This window comes from Ciconia boyciana, chromosome 1, assembly GCF_034638445.1.
Source record: "Ciconia boyciana chromosome 1, ASM3463844v1, whole genome shotgun sequence".
In the NCBI taxonomy this organism is placed as follows: domain Eukaryota; kingdom Metazoa; phylum Chordata; class Aves; order Ciconiiformes; family Ciconiidae; genus Ciconia; species Ciconia boyciana.
Window position 1 is genome coordinate 37,930,491 of NC_132934.1, and position 20,735 is coordinate 37,951,225.

Genomic DNA, 20,735 nt, shown 5'->3' on the forward strand with positions numbered 1-20,735 from the left:
TTTTAAATGGCACTGCAACTATCTCAATTAATGCTGTAGACTTTAAATGATCCTTTCTTTCCCATGTAATTCATGTGATACAGAAACTCAGAGTGACTCACACCACAGTGTGATATGCTAATATAGTTTTAAAATATGGCCAAAATTTCTGCTAGTATAAAACCTACTACAGTTCTTCCTGTAAGAATAAATTCTTTCCCTTGGAATCTGTTAGATGAATGTGATGATACACAAATATGGTCTTTATGCTACTCAAAGCAAGAATGGGGGGCGGAGAGATTATAATCCCATCTATCCACAAAACAATCATTTGTATTACTGAAAAACCTTGAAGATTTATGCAAAAAGCCAATGTAATGGTGTTGGTTTTATAAATATATATATAACACATTTATCTGTCTTAGATTTGTACTTAAGACTACAAAAGACTGTGAAAACTATAGTTTTTAAGAGGGTGTATTTAGCCTATTGCAATAGCAAATGAGCCACAAAGCTTTCATCTGGGTGGGAACATCAAAAGAAATCTTAAAGGAGCAAGGAACTGACTTTACTGCCTTCCTTCATTATATACCGATTTAACAAAATACTGGAGATGCAACAGTTATGGGAACGAGGGGGAGCATGGTTGAAGGTAGGCATGGCTAACACCAAACCCATTTGGGTTGCTGCAAAGGTCTAACCTAGTCCTGACACAGATATTAAAAAATATGTAAGACATGAAACAGTCTTGAAACAGCAGCTATGAGTCCTTTCTTTGTGTTAACAGGTGGAGCCACAGTGTTTTGAATGGCTTTATGCTTTGACGGGATAGGATAGGATAGGAAATAGAATAGGATAGAATAGAATGGAATAGAATGGAATGGAATGGAATAGAATAGAATAGAATAGAATAGAATAGAATAGAATAGAATAGAATAGAATAGAATAGAATAGAATAGTTGTCTATACAAACAACAGCCTGGAGATACTCTAAATGTAACACATGCCACATGGGAGGAGAACATCTAAAAATGTCTTCAGATAGGTATGTCTTGTATCTGAGAGAAACATAGGAGAACTAAATATGGCAGTTGGTTTTGTCATTTCATTAGGCTGCAAAACCCACTTTATTTGGATGCTCCTGCAGTGCACTAGTTTCTCAGGAAGCGGCTGTTCTCATTTAAACTAAGAAGCTACAAGGCCATAGATAGACACCCTGTTATTGATCCAGCTGTACCAAAAGAAGAGGTCACTAAATTCTTCACCACCATTGGCAGTCCCTTACCATCACCTCTCTGCCTCAGGCAATCACCCTGTTGAGGTCACAGTTCCGGCACCATAATTAGTTTCAGGTAAAAGTGAAGTTATCCTGAGCCTGATTCTGCCTGAAGGATGACGTCAGGCTGTATGAACCAGAGCCAGCAGAGCGAAGAAGTATTTCCATTGATCAAGCAGGGGCCGTTATCTCTCTCATCACAAGACACATAGCCAGAGGAGAACCTCTGTCAAAGCCCAGGAACGGGTGCTGTGATCTGAGGCCAGCAGAGAGGCGTCTCTCGGGCTACATCTCTTTAACTGCAGACTTCTCCCTTTCATTCAGCCTTGTACGGTGCAGCCCAACAGGAGACTTGGGCTTTTGTAGAAAAAAATTGTAACAGCAGCTTTCTACTACATTCTGCAGGTGGCAGCAGGAAACCCTGCAAACTTCTTAATTAACGAAAACAGGACTAACAGAGCATTAATTATACCCCAAGACCTTTCTGCAGAGCTTCTGGCAACAACCATCTTCATTCCATGTCAGATGTCTAACTGATGCTTTCTTTCGTTCCTAGCTATGCCCTAAAACCTTGCTCAGGTCTGCATATGTTACATGTTGGTCAATACAGTTTTCTAGAACTTCCCAGTGACATCTGTCAATCAATTCCAACCCAACAGTCAATGAGCTGAGACTAAGATAAGACAAGTAATGCTGCAGAATTTAACAACAGGTTTTGTTGGAGGGGTGTAAAGGCAGTAATGAGTAGTAAAAACAAATAGCAGGAATTCTTGTTTTTATCATAATATGTACAGAAAAAAATACTTTTTATAGACAAAAAAAGCTTACTTTTACAGATTGTCGTGGTTTAGCCCCAGCCGGCAACTAAGCACCACGCAGCCGCTCGCTCACTCCCCCCTGGTGGGATGGGGGAGAGAATCGGAAGAGCAAAAGTAGTAAAACTCGAGGGTTGAGATAAAGACAGTTTAATAGGTAAAGCAAAAGCCGCACACGCAAGCAAAGCAAAGCAAGGAATTCATTCACTCCTTCCCATGGGCAGGCAGGTGTTCAGCCATCTCCAGGAAAGCAGGGCTCCCTCACGCGTAATGGTCACTTGGGAAGACAAACGCCACCACTCCAAATGTCCCCTCCTTCCTTCTTCTTCCACAGCTTTATATACTGAGCATGACGTCATGTGGTATGGAATAGCCCTTTCGTCAGTTTGGATCAACTATTCTGGCTGTGTCCCCTCCCAGCTTCTTGTGCACCTGGCAGAGCACGGGAAGCTGAAAAGTCCTTGACTGGTGCAGCAACAACTAAAACATCTCTGTATTATCAACACTGTTTTCAGCATGAATCCAAAACATAGCCCCATACCAGCCACTATAAAGAAAATTAACTCTATCTCAGCTGAAACCAGGACACAGCTGCTTACTCAACTTACCTGATATATAGCAGAATGTATTTTGACTTAGGCTTCCAGCCACACTCATAATCTTCATTTTGAAACTCCAGCTTAATTTTCATTTGTTGTAATGAACTCTTGAACAGAAAAGGCATTTGTTGAATGTACTTGACACTTCTGTGCTCTTTTGTGTTCTTTTTCCTATCTCTAAACACAGTTCTTGAACCTGATGACACATCTTTCCCTTGTATCTCCTAATTTATGATGCCTTACAATGTAAAGAACTTGTAATGTTTAACTGTTTACTGCTCAAAGTCCTTGTTATTAAATAGATTCTCCTTTTTTGTTACAACTCTTCCTTGTCTTTATAGAGTACCTCTCATTCAAAGAAAACTTCAACTATTTTATATCAGCTAGGATTCATAACACTCCCAGAAGTTCAGTGTTATGAAAATTTTACAAGGAATCAGCTGGAGCACTATGAGACAAGATAATTTGCCACAAGATCATACAGCAAGCTGTCTCAGAGCTAAGAAAGAATCTAAGCCTCCTAATTTACCAGATCTGGGTTCAGGACTTTTACAAGTCTCATTAGCTGCTACTGTTGGGATTTTCACCCTCTTCTACACCATAGGACACGTCTGCTTCCTAGTATCATCTAGGAGTTATAATTATCTTGTTTGCACAGAGGTCGAAGACATCACTGATGCTCTTGATCTCTCCTCCCTTCTTGTGACATATCACTTGGGTTTTGGTCTTCTACAACATATCTGAAGTTTGTTACAGAGTACTAGGAAGTAGTACTTGCTAGGCCTTTGCAGGCCGCCACAGACACTGGGTATGAAGTACAGGCATTTCCTAAATTTGGTATCTGCTGAATGGTTTCCCATGATTTCAGGGAACTCCATGGTTAAGGTGGTTCCTTCCAGTTTTATGTTCCTATAAGCCTTGCCTCCATAGCCCCTAGACAAAGCTCCTACTCTAAAATCCTAATTCATGTAGGCATTCTGTTAAGTCCATCCCCCCCCCCTTAGTACATTCTTAACATTAAATATATTCTAAAGTCCCACTAGTTTCTATGTGATTTGAGTTTGCATTATAGAAAAAACATTTACTTGAGTCTGTCCTGAACTGGCCAGATGTTTTGAACAGGAACCAAAGCTCTTTTTATAAAATGAATACCCTTTTTTACATTATGTATAGCAGCTTTTTCCATCCTGTTCTGCCCATGAAATGAGCCAACACAACTTGCAAAATCTACAATTAATTAATATGGAAATGTAAGACTAAGATGTTACGCTCAGGAAGTATATGCTCTTCATTCTTACATGTTTTCACTACATTTTCACTGCATTTGAATTTCTTTCCAAATGATCAAACATTATCATCTACTCTGAGGCCATAATCTACTACAGTTGTTCTAACACTTTGATTGGTATCGCCTATTTATCTCACTTCGGCTGGTATGCCTTCTCCTCTGCTGTAAATAAGATGACTGTATCATCACTATTGTGAAAGACCTGCTGAGCCATGATCACTGCTGTTCCAAATCACATTCACTTCTGCATCTTTTACTGAAATGCACACATTCAAATGCAGGCTTTCAAGACACTCTATTTATGAAATGGTCTATAATCCAAACTCTTCTTACATTAATCCTTCTTGACTTTTTCTTTTCAACCCTCTTCTGTCATTTTTATAAGAAATTAACTGCATCTCTGTGGGGACAAGAGAGAACTTTCTCATCATCATTCAAAGCAGTGAAGCTGTGCAATAGGAAACCTGTGTTCCCAAATGATTTAACATTTTACTTTCTCCTTTGCCCTTCTTAATTCATTTCTATTACCTCTTCTTTCCTTTTCGTTCTATGTTTATCATACTTTCATTATCATATTCTGTTTTAAATTAGATAATAAAGTCTTTACACAAGGGTTTTCTATGAATATTTGCAACGCAGCACACGGATCCAGTTACTGATACAGTCTAGAAAACAGACTGCAGTTAAACCTGAAAATAGTTTATTTTAATATCAATCACTGTAGGTATCATGTCTCTGATCTTCCTGAAGTTTGTGACTGTACCACTTCACTGTGCATTCACAGAGATGCACTAAGCTAGAAAGGCAAGGGAGAAACTCAGTCTTCATTTTGAAAGCGTTTATCTGGTGCACTTTTTCCATAGAATTATAAATCACTATAACCAAAGCAAAGTGGCCATGGTGCATAACAGGAACAGGTGTATTGAGCTTCAATTCTGCAACAGATTACTGCTAGTACTGACAAGAGTCACCTGCATTATATGCAGTTTTTAAATGGGTAGGATTTCAATATATAAAGGGGGCTTGTAAGAAAGATGGAGAGAAACTTTTTATCAAGGCCTGTAGTGACAGAAGGGCAACAGTTTTAAACTGAAAGAGACTGGATGTAAGGAAGAAATGTTTTACGATGAGGGTGGTGAGACACTGGAGCAGGTTGCCCAGAGAAGTTGTGGGTGCCCCATCCCTGGCAGTGTTCCAGGTCAGGTTGGACGGGGCTTTGAGCAACCTGATCTAGTGGAAGATGTCCCTGCCCATGGCCGGGGGGTTGGACTAGATGATCTTTAAAAGTCCCTTCCAACCCAAACCATTCTGTGATTCTGTGATTCTATGAAATCAGGGTTACATTCAGGACTAAGAGCTGGGCTGGAAGAAAGTGATGAGTCAGGCTAATGCAGAAAATCAGGAAGGGTTGTCTGAATAGAGGACTCATTGCTGCCACTGTGGGTCATCAGACTGGATTTCTAGTTCAGTGAGTGTATAGGTCATTAAATCAGATTTAGGATTTGGCAGTGGGGTGACCGTAAGCCTATTTCAGAAGGCCTGCTAAGGTAAGTAGTTACATTTTGGTTTGGAGCAAGCAGAGGTCCATTGAATAAATTTTGAGTCAGGGTTAGAGCAAAGTTTAGTGTTCATAAGGGCAAAAAAATTGATCAAGCAAAAAAACCCCCTTAGATCCAGAGCAGGCTGCAGGGTTGTGCGTTGTGTTATAATCTATACTGTACTAGAGTCTCTCTCTGCTTAGGGTAGGTGAAGGTCACTGTGCTTTTGGCTATTGTTAGGATCATGGTGTTTGAACACAGGCTGGGAGAAGCTTTACAGAAGTTGTAACGTCTAGCCTTAGAAAGGACTCATGGATAACCTCCTGACTTTCTCTTACTGTGTAACATGACTCAATTTGGTTGGTCCACAGCTTTCCCTACCATATAAAATTCCCATGACTTGGCAGTGCTGTTCACCTACCCGTTTACAACCTGGTTACACACCACTATCGCACAGCTCCCCGCGGATGGTGGCTGCTGGTCAGGACCACCCCTCCTCCCGCGCCTCTCGAGGCACCGAACTGTGGGGCACGGATGACAGGAGCTTCAGCCCACGCTGGGACCCCATACATCGACTGCTAAAGGCGACATGTATTTACGTACGTTTGACAGCCTGAAGTTGTTTGACGCTCCTGAACCGATCTTCAGTGCGTATCGATTCTGTACTTTCGAAAGCCTTTGGAAGCCCTCGGGAGGAGGAGGAGGAGAGCACACCGCGGAGCCTGCTGCTCCGAGCCGCTGGGGCAGCAGCCGCAGGCAGGAAGGCACCGGCACAGCCCGGACACCCTGCACCAGCACCGGCGTGGAAGGCCGAGGCCGGGGGTACTCAGCTCTCGGCTCCAGGCGCCCCGCCGCCCCGGGACAAGTGTCCTCGTGCATTCACCGTGTACCTGAGCCAGTAACGGCAATGCTCGGGGAGGCTGTTGGGGCAGAGGCAGCTCATGGTGCGGGAGGCTCGAAGCCTCTCCACCACGGGACGAAGCCCAGGGCCGCGGGCCGAGGCCCCTCCCGCCCCAGCGGGCGCGGCTCACGGCGCCGCCGCCGCCTGCCGGCGCCCCCAGCCGGGGCCTCCGCCCGCGCCGGGCGGGATGCGGGGCGCTCGCAAGCGGCTGTGCTCCGCCTTGATCGTCGCTTACGGCCTCTTCTCCCTCTACGCGGCCTACACCGTCTTCCTCCGGCCCCGCCGCCCGGCCTCCCCCCGCCCGCCGCACCGGGACCGCCGCGGCCCGCGAGGTGAGAGAGGCGGCGGGGCCGCCGCCCTGCCGCAGGCGGGTCGGCCTGGCCGCGACCGGCGGCGCAGCCCGCGGGGACGGGGGGCGGCGGGTTTGGTGCGGGGCCGACGCGGTTCGGCAGCTCCTGCCTGCGCCGGAGAGGCCTCGGCGCCCCCGTTGTTGTCCCCGGCCCGGAAAGCCTGGGCCAGGCCGAGGGCAGCGCTTGGTCGCCCGGCGCCTCCGCTCGGCAGCGGCGCGGCGGGCGGGGCCCGGAGGCAGCCCCTCGGGGAGAGCGAGGCCGGGGCTTCGCCCCCCCCGCGGCCGCCGGGCCTGCGCTGGCGGCGGCCATTTCCCCGGTGCGTTGTGAGGCTCCGGGCTGCGGGCCCGGCGGTGGCGGGGGAGGCGGTGTGCCCAGCCCGGGGCGGCGGGAGGGTTGTCAGGTCCTGCTTGAAATTCTGAATTCAAGAAAATCCGTCAGTTTTCTGAACTTGTACATCTTCTGTATGATTACATAAATAAATATGTAAATTACGCTGTTGTGTTTCTTAGATCATGTTGCCTTGGGAAATGAAGAGTGGAATCCATGGGAAGCGGACGAGAAAAATGAACTGGTTGCTTCTCAGCAGAGATACGAAGCTAATCTTAAGATGATAAAAAATGCAAGATCTCACCTAGAACAAACCAGTCTTAGAGTACAGATTTGGGGCAAAGCAGCAATTGGTAAGAAGATGTAATCGATGTCTGTTAATCACTTAGCCTTTCTGATATAGCACTTTTCTCTGCTTTTTTTAAAATGACTGAAATTTACATATATGATTAAGTAATACGGATATCTCTACATGAAGGGCATTAAGGAAGTGGTAGCTGTTACTCAAAATTATGTTAATATCAATGTAAGAGTAGTTAGACTCCAGTTTCTTTGTATCAGTTCTTTTCAAGGCTGTTTTTCACATCTGTCAAAGAAAATGGTTCACATGGCAGAGAAACACAGTTACTTTTTTAATCCAGTCTAGCTTACAATACAACACAAGGACAGGCCTCTTACTTGGCTATAACAGAATATTTATTTTTGTCACATTTACACTTTGTGAGATAAAGCATTGTGAGAAATAAGGCATTTTCTGTACTGCAGTACTGCCACTGATGAACTTGTAAATCCTGTTGTCGAAGACACCAAGTCTCTATATAAACTGAGGGCCAGGGTCCTCTCAAGCTCTTTAACTACTGCTGAAGACATAGCATTGTTCTTATTTTAGCTTTTTTGAAAATGTAAAATTTCCAGCTCAGTTGAACTTTCATGTAGCATTGTAGAACACATTGGCATATTACGTAGTGATGTGTTCTATCACAAAAATTTGATGTGTTTCACAAAAGCTTAAGAGAACTATGCTTGTCATTCAAATGCTGGTTAATATTTACTCATTTTTAAGTGGTAGGTGTACCAGAAAGAGATGCTAACATATGTGGTAGTGTGGTATATCTTCATGTACTGATACTTTGACAGCCAAAGAATCTTTTTAAATGCCCCAATGTGTGAAAAATTAATCTTAACTAATTCCTGATCATAGGGAATTTGGGAAACAATGTCCATATTGTATAGGAAGCTCCAACATTTTATTTTCCTCAAGTTCTTATGTTGTTATGCTTTTTCATTTCCCAGAAATACTTATTCTTTATATACTGGGAGTGTAGAGTAGGCAAGATCCATCCATTCAAATTCTCAATCATATCTTCATTTATGTAGGTCTCTACCTTTGGCAACATATTTTTGGAGGGCACCTTCAGCCAGCTGATGTGACTGCACAGTGGAGAGAAGGAAGCCAAAAAGCAGGAAAAACAGATTTCAGGTACTAGCTGCATGATGTTGACTTCAGTTGTGTTAACTTTAACAAATGATGCATTGGAAAGTTAAAGAACATGGTAAGATGCACAGGTGCATTGTTTTGTCTATCTCAGAGTTGCAGTTATTTTAATAATTGTTGCAAATACTTTAAGTTTGTTACATTTTGATAACTGAGGAATATGCACACAACTTCTTATTCAAAATTATCAAAAGGAATGGTGATGTTTATTCATGGAAACACATACTTGATAAAACCAGCAAATTCTAGCCCAAACAGGTTGCTATTAAAAAATAGAAAACTCAGGAGCAATTTCATCTGCTGTTTTATGAAGATTTGTGTATTTGAAAGAAATGTGGGAAGACTTAAAAATGCTGAGAGGGAAGGCAGCCAAGAGACCTCAGGAGGGGGGGAAATACAACCCTGAGAAAAGCCTAAGAGCTCAGGTTTGGGGCTGACAGTTGACTGAAAGAAGCTTCGGGTTGTGAAGCAAGAAGATGTCTCCTGCTATTTGGTTTCTGTTGTATTCAGGGAAAAGGGACTTCACTCATTCATTCATAAATAGGATTGTATCAAAACTATAATTTGTTTCTATTTATAACAAAAACAATCTGTGAGACCTAGCATCTGGTTAACTACATGATTTGCAGAGCAAAATTTTATATGTAAAGGAATATGACACTTGAAGCATTGTTTGCTTTAAAAATGGATTTTGATCAGTGATCATGCATGTTTTAAAACTGTTGCCAAACATTTTATATTATTTAGTGAATGATATAGAGCTTTTCTCTAAGGTCCTATTTAATAACATTTTTAAGGCCTTCTGTAAAGATACAGTGAAAGCTGAAGGATTTTTCATTTATTTGGCCAGTTTGCCAGTCTGCAGTAGTAGCTCTCCTACAACATTTAGTCACTTGCACCAGGATCCATCTGTTAAAAAGGTTTTATTTAAAAGCATAAATAACATGCTTAAGTGAATTTAACTTCCGAAAAATGTGTTGCTTCAGAAAGGTGTTTTTTCCTCGAACAATAAGACAGGGGGTTCTAGTTGAAATTTGCTGATAATGTTTGAAGTAAATATGTGATTGTGGATTGAAAGGGGTTTTTTAAGTGATCACAGAAGTTTTTTATCACTGTGAATTGTTTATCAATGTATCTGACTGTGTACATGGTACAGGCCATAGAATCTTTTCAGTAATGCCTATATCATAAGTGATTAAAAAATGTTTTCTAGAAAGACACTAAGGCTTGATTTAAACATAGCAATTGTTAAAGAGTCTGTCTGACATCTAAGGAAATAGATGAAATGACATACTCTTGGAAAAAAAAAGCTGTATTCCTTGTCTGCGAATACAGCCTGATCCTACAAGATTAGGGAATCAACTGTGAATGATGCTAGTGCATCTCGGTAGTCTCCTTGACAGAGCAGTAGAGCTTTCCATTCACAGATTTGGAGAAAGGATACAATACTTTCTTTGAATAGGGAGCAGTGCCTGTAGTGTTATCTTGCTGGGAAGAGACTTTTTTATTTCCAGAATTAAAATCTCAGAAGCTATAGAAATCAATGACACTCTACCAGATAGATTGTCTTCTTGGTATGGACATGAGGATTTTTTTCAAGTCCTTGCTTTTCATGTTTATAATATGAAAATAATTTGCTTATGGTTATTTTCTCTCTGGTGTGCCTGTTTCAGATGAATAATAACCTCACATGGTTCCTTAGGGTAGGCATCTCTCAAAGAAAGGCTTCTATACTAGCATTTAAATATCTTCTTGTTATGTTTAGAGGAACCAGGGATAACAGAGCCTTTATTTTAACCAACTTGGATGCTAGATCCTATAAAAAAACAAAGTTTAAGTTTGGTACCAACATAACAGAGGTTAAAATTTGACAGGCTAGTAGGAACTTGTGCAAAGTATAGAAAATGTGCAAATATAACTGTTACTTTAATGATTAGGATTCTGAAATGAAATAGTTGAAGTTCTACTTTTTTGTCAAATTGGAAATATTATTTTGTATTTTTTTGTGAGGAAGAATTAGTACGTGATTTTGGCTGCTTGCTGGTTATAAGATTTTCTAGAATTGTTGACTTCTTTATTGCCTGGCTGAGGTGAATTATCTCCATTTGATTACTAGATGAGGCTAGAGGGAACTAGCTGAGGTGACATATTTGGAGAATATGTGCTGCTGTGCAGTTTTTTGTGGTAAGTCTAATGATTGTTAAAACATAGAGCTCTTATGAATGTTTTTAAAGAATATCAAATCTAAAGACACAAAAATGCCAAAATGTCACTTGAACACAGTTGCATGAATAAACCCATTTCGTATATTTCTGATGGAGAATACACATATTTAATATAGATTTTTATGGCTTCAAGTTTTTACCAAAGAAGTTGCCTAAAGAATACTAAAAATACCAACTTCTACATGAAGTGCAGGGACATTTATTTAAAAACACAGGTGGACAAGAAACTGCATAGCTGTGGATTTTAGTGACACATTGGCACATTCATACAAGAAGTAGGAGATCAGGGTTTAGCACTTTCCTTGGCCTGAAGCAATTCACATCCTTCTCTCCTGTCATCTAGGAGGATGTTGTAGAACAGAGAGTGCCAAACTTCTTACCTCTTACCATTAAGCAAGAGCATTCCTAAATTTCTGTTCCACTGAGAGTCACACCTTCTCTGTTTTACCATTCAGTGCTGCCTTCCCCCAGTCCCTGTTAGCCCCAGTTGTTCAGCAGTTCTTCAGTCCCATTCTCTTGTCCTCCTTATGCAGATTGTACCCATCTTGATTCATGCCAGAATGAAAGCATATTGGTCAGCAAAGTTAACCAGCAAAGATGTCTTTACCTGCCGAAGGATTCTGCCAAGGATAGCTTGTGGCGGTTTAGTTTCCTTTATAGCCTTTGGTGAAGCTTTTTGAAAATCCAAATACACTATGTCTACTGGATCCCCTTTATCTGTGTTCTTATTGACACACTCATAGATCTCCATCAAATCTGATGAGACGGGATTACTCACTTCTGGCAGTGTTTATCCACGTATGTGATCAGCGATCATACCTTTTGATAAGATCCAGTGATCTTACTATTTGTTATAGACTGTTCCAGAGAGGGAACTCATACTTCTCTGCTCCTGAGTCCTCTCAAGTTATTTCTGTAGATGGGAGTGACACTGGCAGACCCCTTCTCATCAGGCACAGTGTCACTTCATAATGACAGCTCCATACCTTTGCCAGCAGTTCTGCAATTTTCGTATTTGCGTTCCTTGAGAACTCAAGTGAATGCCACCCAGGTCCAAATTCTCCATTCGATATACTACTTGTGGTGTTTTACCTTGTATTTCTTGCTGAAGAGAATGAGTTAGGTGTGGGAATCTTCTCTGCTATGGCTCTGTCACCCCTTTTTAAACCCTTTTTAAACTGTTGTCATCAAGTAGTCTCTCCAGTTCTGTAGTTGTCTTTTGAGTATATTTTTAAATATACTCAATTTTGGTTTTAAAACCAAAATTAAAACCAAATTTAATTTTGGTTTTCATATATTTAAAGAACCTTTACCTATCAGCCAGAACATCCTTTTACAAGGTGCTTTTCAAACTACTTTTTAGCCTTAATTTTCTGTTTGCATTTCGTCAGCAGTATTTTGTGTGCTTTGCTGTCCTCCTTGTTTGGGCAAGCTTTTAATTGTTTTCAATGCTGACCTTTGCCCTTTGACAGCCTCCCTAGCTTTTCTATTAAGCCATATGGGTTTCGGAAGGGGTTGTGTTGTTTCCTTTTTGGATTGAGGCACACAGCACGCCTGGGCTTCTTACACTGTTTTTGAACAGCCTACAAGCTGCTTGCAAGCTTCTTGTTATTTGGCCTACTTCTTTCAGAGTGCTTTTCTTTATTGTCTCATTTTTAAGTAATTCCTTTATTGCATATAGAGTATCTGTATGCATTTGGTATGTTCTCTCCTGCTGCAGTGTTAAACTTAATCATATTGCTATTACAGAGTAGCTGTCCAGCTAACACCTTTGGAATTAGGTCTGGAAGTCTGGAATAGCGTCTTCTTGTATGGGTTCTAAGACTAGTAAGGAAAAACAAGGACTTCATAGGAAGCAAGTCATTTATTGAGTCAAAAAATGTAATCTCCACATATCATCCTGATGAGGCATTGATCTAGCATACACATGAGTAGTAAAAATCTCTTAGTACTACTCTCTTAATTTTGCAGTTTCTGTAATCTCCCTTACATTTCCCAATCCCTACTGTATTCAGACTGGGAGTTAATAGTACAACCTTAGCACTGTGTTTTTATTGTTCACATATAGGATTTACATAGTGTTTCTTTTTTCCCCACTGTAGTTTTATGCTGTTACATTTCATATTTTCCTACGCACAGGTCATTGCTTCCCCACCTGTACATCCTGTTATTCCTGTAAAGTTGATAGCCTCACAGCACCGTGTCCATAGAGAAAACCCTTTTTCCCCAGGTCTCTTTTTACAAGGTGATCATTGGATCAACTACGTATCCTGTTCACTGTTTTAGGAATTCTGATGCTCAAGGTGTTCTCTCTTATGAATCCCAGTGATACTTTCTCATAGTCTGTTAAACTTTGGATTTAAGTCTTGACCTAACTTAGACTCAATCTATTAAAAGTCTTGATTCCAAATCCTGAGTCTCGTGAATCTTGGCTCCAAAATATGCCACTCTCACTGAGCCAGCAGCATGTCAGCTTAATTCAGGTTTAGAATATGCTTGCCTAAGGTCAGTCTGCTTCAGCTGTTCTCACTGGATTAGTTTTTACAGCTTTTGCTGTGACTTTTCTTTCCTCATGAGGGACACTTGAACTGAAACTAGCTGTCAATCTCAGCACTTTGTGAGTTAAAACTCATGCTCATTCTAAATTAAGTTTAGCTGGTAGCTGAAAAACTGCAGTAAAGCAGAAGACCCAGAAAACTGACATTTCATTGACTCCTGAAAAAAAAAAAAAGCTAGGGTTTTTTTCCCTCCACTCTTTTCCAGGCTGTGTAATCACTAATCCTTTGAGTTCAGTCAATAATTTCTTAACACAGCAGTTAACTGAAGAGCAGGAGCTGGCAAACACTGGTTTGCTTCATTGCAGTTCATAAATGGCCGTTGTCAGATACTTGTACATGATCAGTGATATAATGATTTTGCTACATGATTGAAATTCCTCTGTTAAATACATACAGTGTGCAAGATCTAGAAATGCAATTTTCTACCTAAAATATTTCTGGTAACTGGCTTGTATTAAAGCCTCAAGTTTGACCTGGGTCACACAAGCAACTTAAGTTTACATTTATATACGTACTCTTATGTTATAGATTCTACTCAGTATCAAATGGTGCAGCCTTGTTTTGGTCTAATCTTAACTTAACCAAAATTACAGAGAAAAGTAGTATGCCAGACCAGCCAATTATCCCTCATAATGATACCTGGTTTCGTATACTCTTACAGATTTTTGGGAGGGTCTCTGTCTTGTTCTAATACTGTATTCATTGGTTATTACTGGAATTAATAAAAAGTTTGACCTTTAGTGAACATCAAAGCACATCCTTCTTTTAAAATTGATATCCATGTTTTGATGTTTGAATATGGTAGTAGTTCTGGTTTATTGACAAAATACCATATTTTCATTTATGTCTAAATCTCCTCCTTTTTCCTGAATAAAGTTGAAGGCAGCTTTATTCCTGTGTTATAGGTGTAGGTATTAACAACAGAAATGGTTACAGTTGCACAGTTACTTTGCAGTATATTGTATTTACTTTATTGAAGAAAAAATATCTCTGGAGTACAGACTGTGTAGTAAGGATGTTTAGAGGATTAAGGTCAATAATGTGTCTTAAGGTTGTTTACTGTTTGTATTTTGGTTTTCACAGTTTCATCACTGGTCCATCTGTAGTTCCTGGCTACTTCTCAGTTGAAGCTGAAAACGTTGTGCTAGTTCTGAATGGAAGAGAAAAAGCAAAGATCACTTACGCCACTCAGTGGCTGCATTATGCACAAACGTTAATTCAGACTCACAAAATACAGCATGTCGCCGTTGTGCTGCTTGGAAATGAGCAGTGCAACAATGAATGGATTCAACCATACCTGAAAAGATATGGAGGATTTGTAAATCTACTCTTTGTTACATATGACTATGCGTTGGTAAATGAAGAAGATATTTTCCAGTGGCCTTTAGGAGTAGCTACGTAAGTGCTATAGACAGAAATTACAATTGAAACTTAATTGTTATGCATGGGGTATGGAAAATACGTCTGAATGTTACTGCTGATACCCAAAACAATTATAGTAAGTAAATTGTAGAACATGATCCTATTAATGATTTTCTAAGTCAAGCGTTGGAATCTTTGGAAATTGCATTTAGCAATAAAAATGACAACAGAGGAGAAGAATGCTAGGGTTTAGGGAGCTTTAAAAAAAACGAACCTGTGTCTGGTGGGGTTTTCTGTTTGTTTATTTTTTCTTCAGTAGATTTGCTCTTGCGATTTATCATAACTGCTGATGTAATATGGACCAGTGACATGGGAATTTAAAAGATATTTATGGAACAAAAGCGGTGGTACTTTTTTTAACACCTGTTGTGGCTCTCAGAAGGAAATTGTATGCCTCACATTTGGATTTAGTATACTACAGTATCACAGTAATGTGGTCTGGCTTAACTGCTTACTCACAAAAATGTTTTTTATTATACTTACTGCTCAAACTATTTATGTGGAGTAGATACAGGTTTGGTTCAATTAGATGTAATTTTTTCCAGCTTACTCCTTATTAACAGAGTTAATGGTGTTTTAGCTACTTATCATGGTAATGTAGGATGAAAAGAATAGAGAATTACTTTCATATCTTGTGTTGAATTTGAATTCAATATCCTGTATTGAGCAAGTTGGCAAACTGTATGGAGTTTTTATACATAGCTTGAACTTGCTCACAGTGTCATTGAAATACACTCAATTTGGATTCTTGATGGTGTCAGAGAATTTATGGCATTGGAAGTTCCTAAGTAAAAAGAAGCTGAGTTTTGAGATGCCAAGATTAAGGTGAGAGATAACAGAAAGTAACAACAGTTACAACAGTAAACTGGGGTGCAAAGCTGTGTGGAGAGAGATAGGTCAGGTATCAGAATGGGGTTTTGCAGCTCTTGCACACCAACAGTTGTAAAAATTGTGGTTAAAGGTATGCAAATGTGCCAGATTTTCCCAGTGAAGAGGGAAAGTAAAGATGTAGAATCCTGCAAAAATACTTGGCGTGAAGAAAAAATGGTTTTCTGAAAGTAAATTAATATTAATCACGTAGAAGAAGTAGGAAAGGACTGTTCCATCAAAACTTAGGAAGGTGAAGAAAGTGAATATGTCTTCAGAGATCCATTAATAGCAATTATGAAATCTTTGTGAAATAAAGTAGAGACTCCCCTTGAAACCAGTAAAGAATTGGGATCAGGCTATAGTTTTTCTTACAAAAAAAGAAACAACAGGGAATTAGAACAGTGATCCATCGAAAATAATAACATTAGAAGGAATATCTGTCTTAATTTGAGAATGCAAAGGAGCAGAAATTTTTTTAACGTTCATCTGTTCCAGAAAAAATATTAACTTTATGTAATGAGAAAAGTTAGTGCCAGCCCTTCAGCTGAAGCGGTGTTTCACTAGCTGTCATTGTGACCAAAATAAGTGATGTAAGATTTGAGGAATCAGTCAAAAAAAGAAAAATTCCTGATGTGGTGAAAACATGTCTAAAAGGATAGCATACAGTTTACATTGGATCCCAAGACTTTGCATTGGTTTTGTTGAGTCCAAAAAGACAAATTAAATAGCTTGTACAACAAACTATTTAGTAGCCAAAAGATTAGATTAATGAAGTCCACTCAGATCAAAGTGACATTTTCCTTTGAGAGGTTTCCAGTGGTATTTTCAGTTGATAAGCATGCCCAGAGATTAAGGTAGCTGAGACTTACTCCATAGTTACCATGAAACTGGCCGTTTCAGTCAAAAGTAGTGGTTGCGTCAAGAACAGCTGCTTTTGAAAAACCATGTTTCTCAAGGACATTTTGTAACATGCACACATAATATCTCTGATGTTAAAAGAAGACATAAGTATTCTGGAGTGTATCTAAAGAGAGTGGTGGGGACAAAGGGAATAAAGACTGACTTTTAGGACAGGACTTGCACTGGTTTGCTTGTGGGTCTGTGTGTGGTTATAGATCTGGATTGGCAATAAATAGGTGGTTTTAGTCTTAGAATCTGCTGCAGTAAAGATGAAAAAGTGCAAAGTGTTTTTTCTTTGACATAAAACGTGTCATTATCTAATGTATACATTGTTTTTACAGCTACAGAAATTTTCCAGTTGTAGAACCCAGCTGGTCAATGCTACATGATCCAAGATCATATCTATGTAATTTCTTAGGAACAGTTTATAAGAACTCTTCTAGGGAAACCCTGATGGAAATTCTGAAGCAGGATGGGCTTGATAAACTTTGCTGGATTGCAGCCAGAGAACAGTAAGACTTTGATTTACTTTGTGAAAATATTCAGACTTTTCTGCCTAGTTCATTATAACCAATCCTTTCCCGAGTGTTAAAAAATAGTAAAAATAGAAGTAACCAATCATCATTAAAAGAGAGAACATTGCTGAGACTCTTTAATAGGTCTTCATAACATAATGGCCTTTCTGTTGCTATATTTTACATAAAGCATATTTTTAAACACATAGAAAAATCTCCTATGTATACTACATACAAAGACCATCTTTTTTTTCTTGTATACATTTGATTATGGTGGGAGAAGAAATGTTTGTCTTGCACCTTGTGTGTATTAATGTCTTACTAGAAGAAAAAGACAGCTGTATTTTGTTGTGTTCCATATAAGAGAGTGGATTTAATCTGTAAAGCATGACTTTTTTTCATTTCAAGTAGGTAGAACAGATCTTTTGACTAACAGGAATAGGGTTCTGATTGTATTTCTTAATTTTGCCAAGCAACACCTCTAAAATGTTTGATAGCAGGCACAGCAGTGCTTAGGAAGACCTCAGCTACCCTGATGAAGAATCTCAGGAGATGGATTGTATCTGTGACATAAACTCTTATCTCACAGACGTTCTGAGGCACTTCAGGCAGATGGATTCAGGTTAACGGATTGCTTTACGTCCTAACTTTTGAAGAGCAAACCTCTACTGATTTAAAGTATTTGAGGCAAAAAAAATTCATTTAAAAGTCCATCGAGTGTCTCCCTGTATGTCTATTTCTGAACTCTGTTGTGAAGTAAATTGACATATGCATCATGCACGACATGCAGAAGATTTAAAATGGCGTTTCAGTTTGCCTCTTACACTTCTAAGTATTAATAATTTCCTAAAAGGACCATATCTAAAAACTGTTACAATCTATTTTTAACAGTGACATTTTCAATAAACTTTTAGAAGGCTCTTTAAGAATAGTTACGAGTAAAAGTAAAAGCCTGCTGATTGTGTGTGTAATATAAAATTTTTACATTGACAGCATTTTCAGTTTTATAAATAATTGAAATTAAAGCATATCTATTTTTTCATTGCAGTGCCTGTGGGAAAAATGTTAATTTTCAACCCCTTTACGTTCCTAGGTGGCAGCCTCAAGAAACAAATGAAAGTTTCAAAAACTATCAAGATGCCTTGCTGCAGAGTGATTTGACATTGTGCCCAGTGGGAATAAATACGGAATGCTATAGAATTTATGAAGCTTGTTCATATGGATCTCTGCCTGTTATAGAAGATGTAATGACACCAGGTGATTGTGGAAATTCATCGATGTACCACAGTGCTCCATTACAATTATTAAAAACCATGGGGGCTCCATTTATCTTTATTAAAAACTGGAAAGAACTTCCTGCTGTTCTAGAGAAAGAAAAAAAAATGAGCTTACAAGAAAAGACTCAAAGGAGAAAAAAGCTTATAGAATGGTATCGAAACTTCAAAGCATGGATGAGAGAGAAATTCATTAATACTTTGGAAAATGCATTTTTGCCCAGTGATAAAGGATAAATTGTCCCTTTTGAAAATCTAGGATAGACTGAAAGCTTAATTTCCATTAACCTTCCAAGGAAGCTTTTATACAAAAGAAATCTCACAGGGCAGATGCATTCCTTTTGAAGTCAACAGAGTTGCGCTAGCTTGGCCAAGAGCTACATTTGGCCCTCCATCCTTAACAACTTTCAGAGAGGTTGTTGACTTAGCAGGATGGTAGTCTGTAAGGATGACAACCATTTTATTACTGTTTTTAAAATTTCCATGTTGGTGTGTGACCTGATAAATTTTTTCTTAGGAGAGTATCTTTGAGCATGTGAACTTGTTAAAATCCAACATAAGTACAACAGTTGTGTTTGAAGAAAAGAGAAGAATGAAAGATGCATGGTACAGAGTAATTTATTATGTAGACTAAAGAAGAAAAGTATGATTATGGCAAAATTGCCAGGGTTAGCACAATCATTAAGATATATCCTGGTAAATGCCTGTTTTGAAAATGTGAACTGTTTACTTGATTGACATTTCATTTCCAAGAAAGTGGCCATAAAGCTAATTAAATACTGTGGAATAAATGTAGATTTCAAGGTAAAAATAGATAACTTTTTCTTAGAAATATTTCATAGCAATATATTTCCCCTTTAATTTCAGATATCAAAATTACTTTCTTTCATTTCCATTTAGTCTTGGGACATCTTGGGACTTCTTTCTGATGTTCTCCTGCAGGAGCATTCATTACCTGCAGTTACAGCTGCACATTCTGAACACCAGGCCTTAAACATGAATGTGCTTGTAGCTTATCTGATTTCTCAAAATCTGATGAAACTTATCAACTCCAAAAGGTGGCAGAAGTATAATATTGCATGTTTATGATACTACATGTGCAACAAACAGTTTCAACATTTTTTGTTAAATGTAGCCAAAGGGATCTGTTACTGTTCTTGTACATCAGAAATGAGTGTGTGCTATTATCCTCAGTGTGTTCAGCTGAGCGGTGTTACTACATACACAGCACTGGCATGACTGAAGGTGGTGTAATAGCCAGTTTTCTGTCTTTAAATATCGGCATGCTATATGGGTTCATTCTCATGCAGGAATTCAAAAGCCAGTGCAACTGTACTGCTCAGTAATATTCATTTGTGTAATAGATGAGCAAGACAACAAAAGGGACCTTGGCAAAAGAAGGATGAGACTGAGGGAAGAAAGACAGTGAGGGGTGCAAGAAATGAGAGAGGAAGTCTTATCAGTGATAGAGGAAACTGGTTTAAAAGAAGGGAAGCAGTTAAGCCACTGGCAAAATGATAGTTTATCCCCTGCATGGCACGTCCAAGTGGGAGTAGATAGTATCTACTGTCAGTGAGAAGATGAAGAATCAATTTAGTTTAATACTGAGAGGAGAATGGATGCTCTGTTTTTGTAGTTAACCCTCTGGTTTGAGACTGGGATGGTGAAGTATGGCTTTCCAGAGCACGAAACAAGGACTTGAGCCTGTTATAACTGCACATGCTGTCTCTGTCAGAGAGGGAATTCTGCACAGAACCAAGCCTGTCTTGAGTCAAGAATGCCAATTGTAACATCAAATGTTATACGGATTGCTAATTATGCAGTATTTTGCATCATACTTAATTTGTATGTGGAATATATAGCTCTACTAGTTTCATTATCAGAGGTATTTCCTGCTGATGAAGACTTCACAAATTAAGCTGGATTGCCTTGCTATAAGAACAAACAGATCTAGCTTCTCACAATTTAATGTAACTCTGTCTCTCCTACATAATTCTGAACCCGTTAAGAGTGGCTGTGAACACATGGTGTAAACAGTTTAAACAATCGGCTTCTAGAGAGCAATACGTTTCCCAGTAAATGTAACCAGTCTTTATAAGTATTGGTAATCCTGTAGATAAGGAATTGTCTTGCAATGGATCCGGCTGCCAATTGCTTACTATTCTTGGACATTTAAGTTATGGCAGTGTGTTTCAATAGTTAGGTTTTCCGGTATTCTTAGATACTGTCTTTCAATGACTGAAACTTATACAAGGAGTGATACAACTAAGAGTTTTGTAGAAGCCTTTCTGACAGCAATTATTAAGTATGAATTAGGATTGCTATGTGCTGGAATCACCAGTTTCTCTCTTGGCTCATTGCCCTCACCAAAACACTTGCAAAACCACAGAAATAAAATCCTGT

At 39.4% G+C, this 20,735-nt stretch overlaps 1 protein-coding gene across 2 annotated transcripts; it reads left to right on the forward strand.

The window, feature by feature from the left end:
* The first annotated feature begins 6,269 nt into the window (after positions 1-6,269).
* Positions 6,270-19,127, forward strand: RXYLT1 (ribitol xylosyltransferase 1). Of its 2 annotated transcripts, none has more exons than XM_072862767.1 (6): positions 6,270-6,728; positions 7,256-7,426; positions 8,451-8,553; positions 14,435-14,749; positions 16,885-17,055; positions 18,107-19,127. In XM_072862767.1, exons 1-6 carry the CDS (start codon positions 6,437-6,439, stop codon positions 18,567-18,569), a joined length of 1,515 nt encoding a protein of 504 aa, XP_072718868.1. In that variant the 5' UTR covers positions 6,270-6,436; the 3' UTR covers positions 18,570-19,127. The 2 variants fall into 2 exon arrangements, with proteins under 2 accessions (XP_072718868.1, XP_072718875.1); XM_072862774.1 differs by having other exon boundaries at positions 6,584-6,728; positions 18,152-19,127.
* The last annotated feature ends 1,608 nt before the right edge of the window (positions 19,128-20,735 follow it).

Coding starts and splice junctions, on each gene's coding strand:
- RXYLT1 (XM_072862767.1), top strand. CDS start 6,437: ATGGTGCGGGAGGCTCGAAGCCTCTCCACCACGGGACGAAGCCCAGGG. Junction 7,427..8,450: donor TTGGGGCAAAGCAGCAATTG/GTAAGAAGATGT, acceptor TCATTTATGTAG/GTCTCTACCTTTGGCAACAT. Junction 17,056..18,106: donor TGGATTGCAGCCAGAGAACA/GTAAGACTTTGA, acceptor TTTTCATTGCAG/TGCCTGTGGGAAAAATGTTA.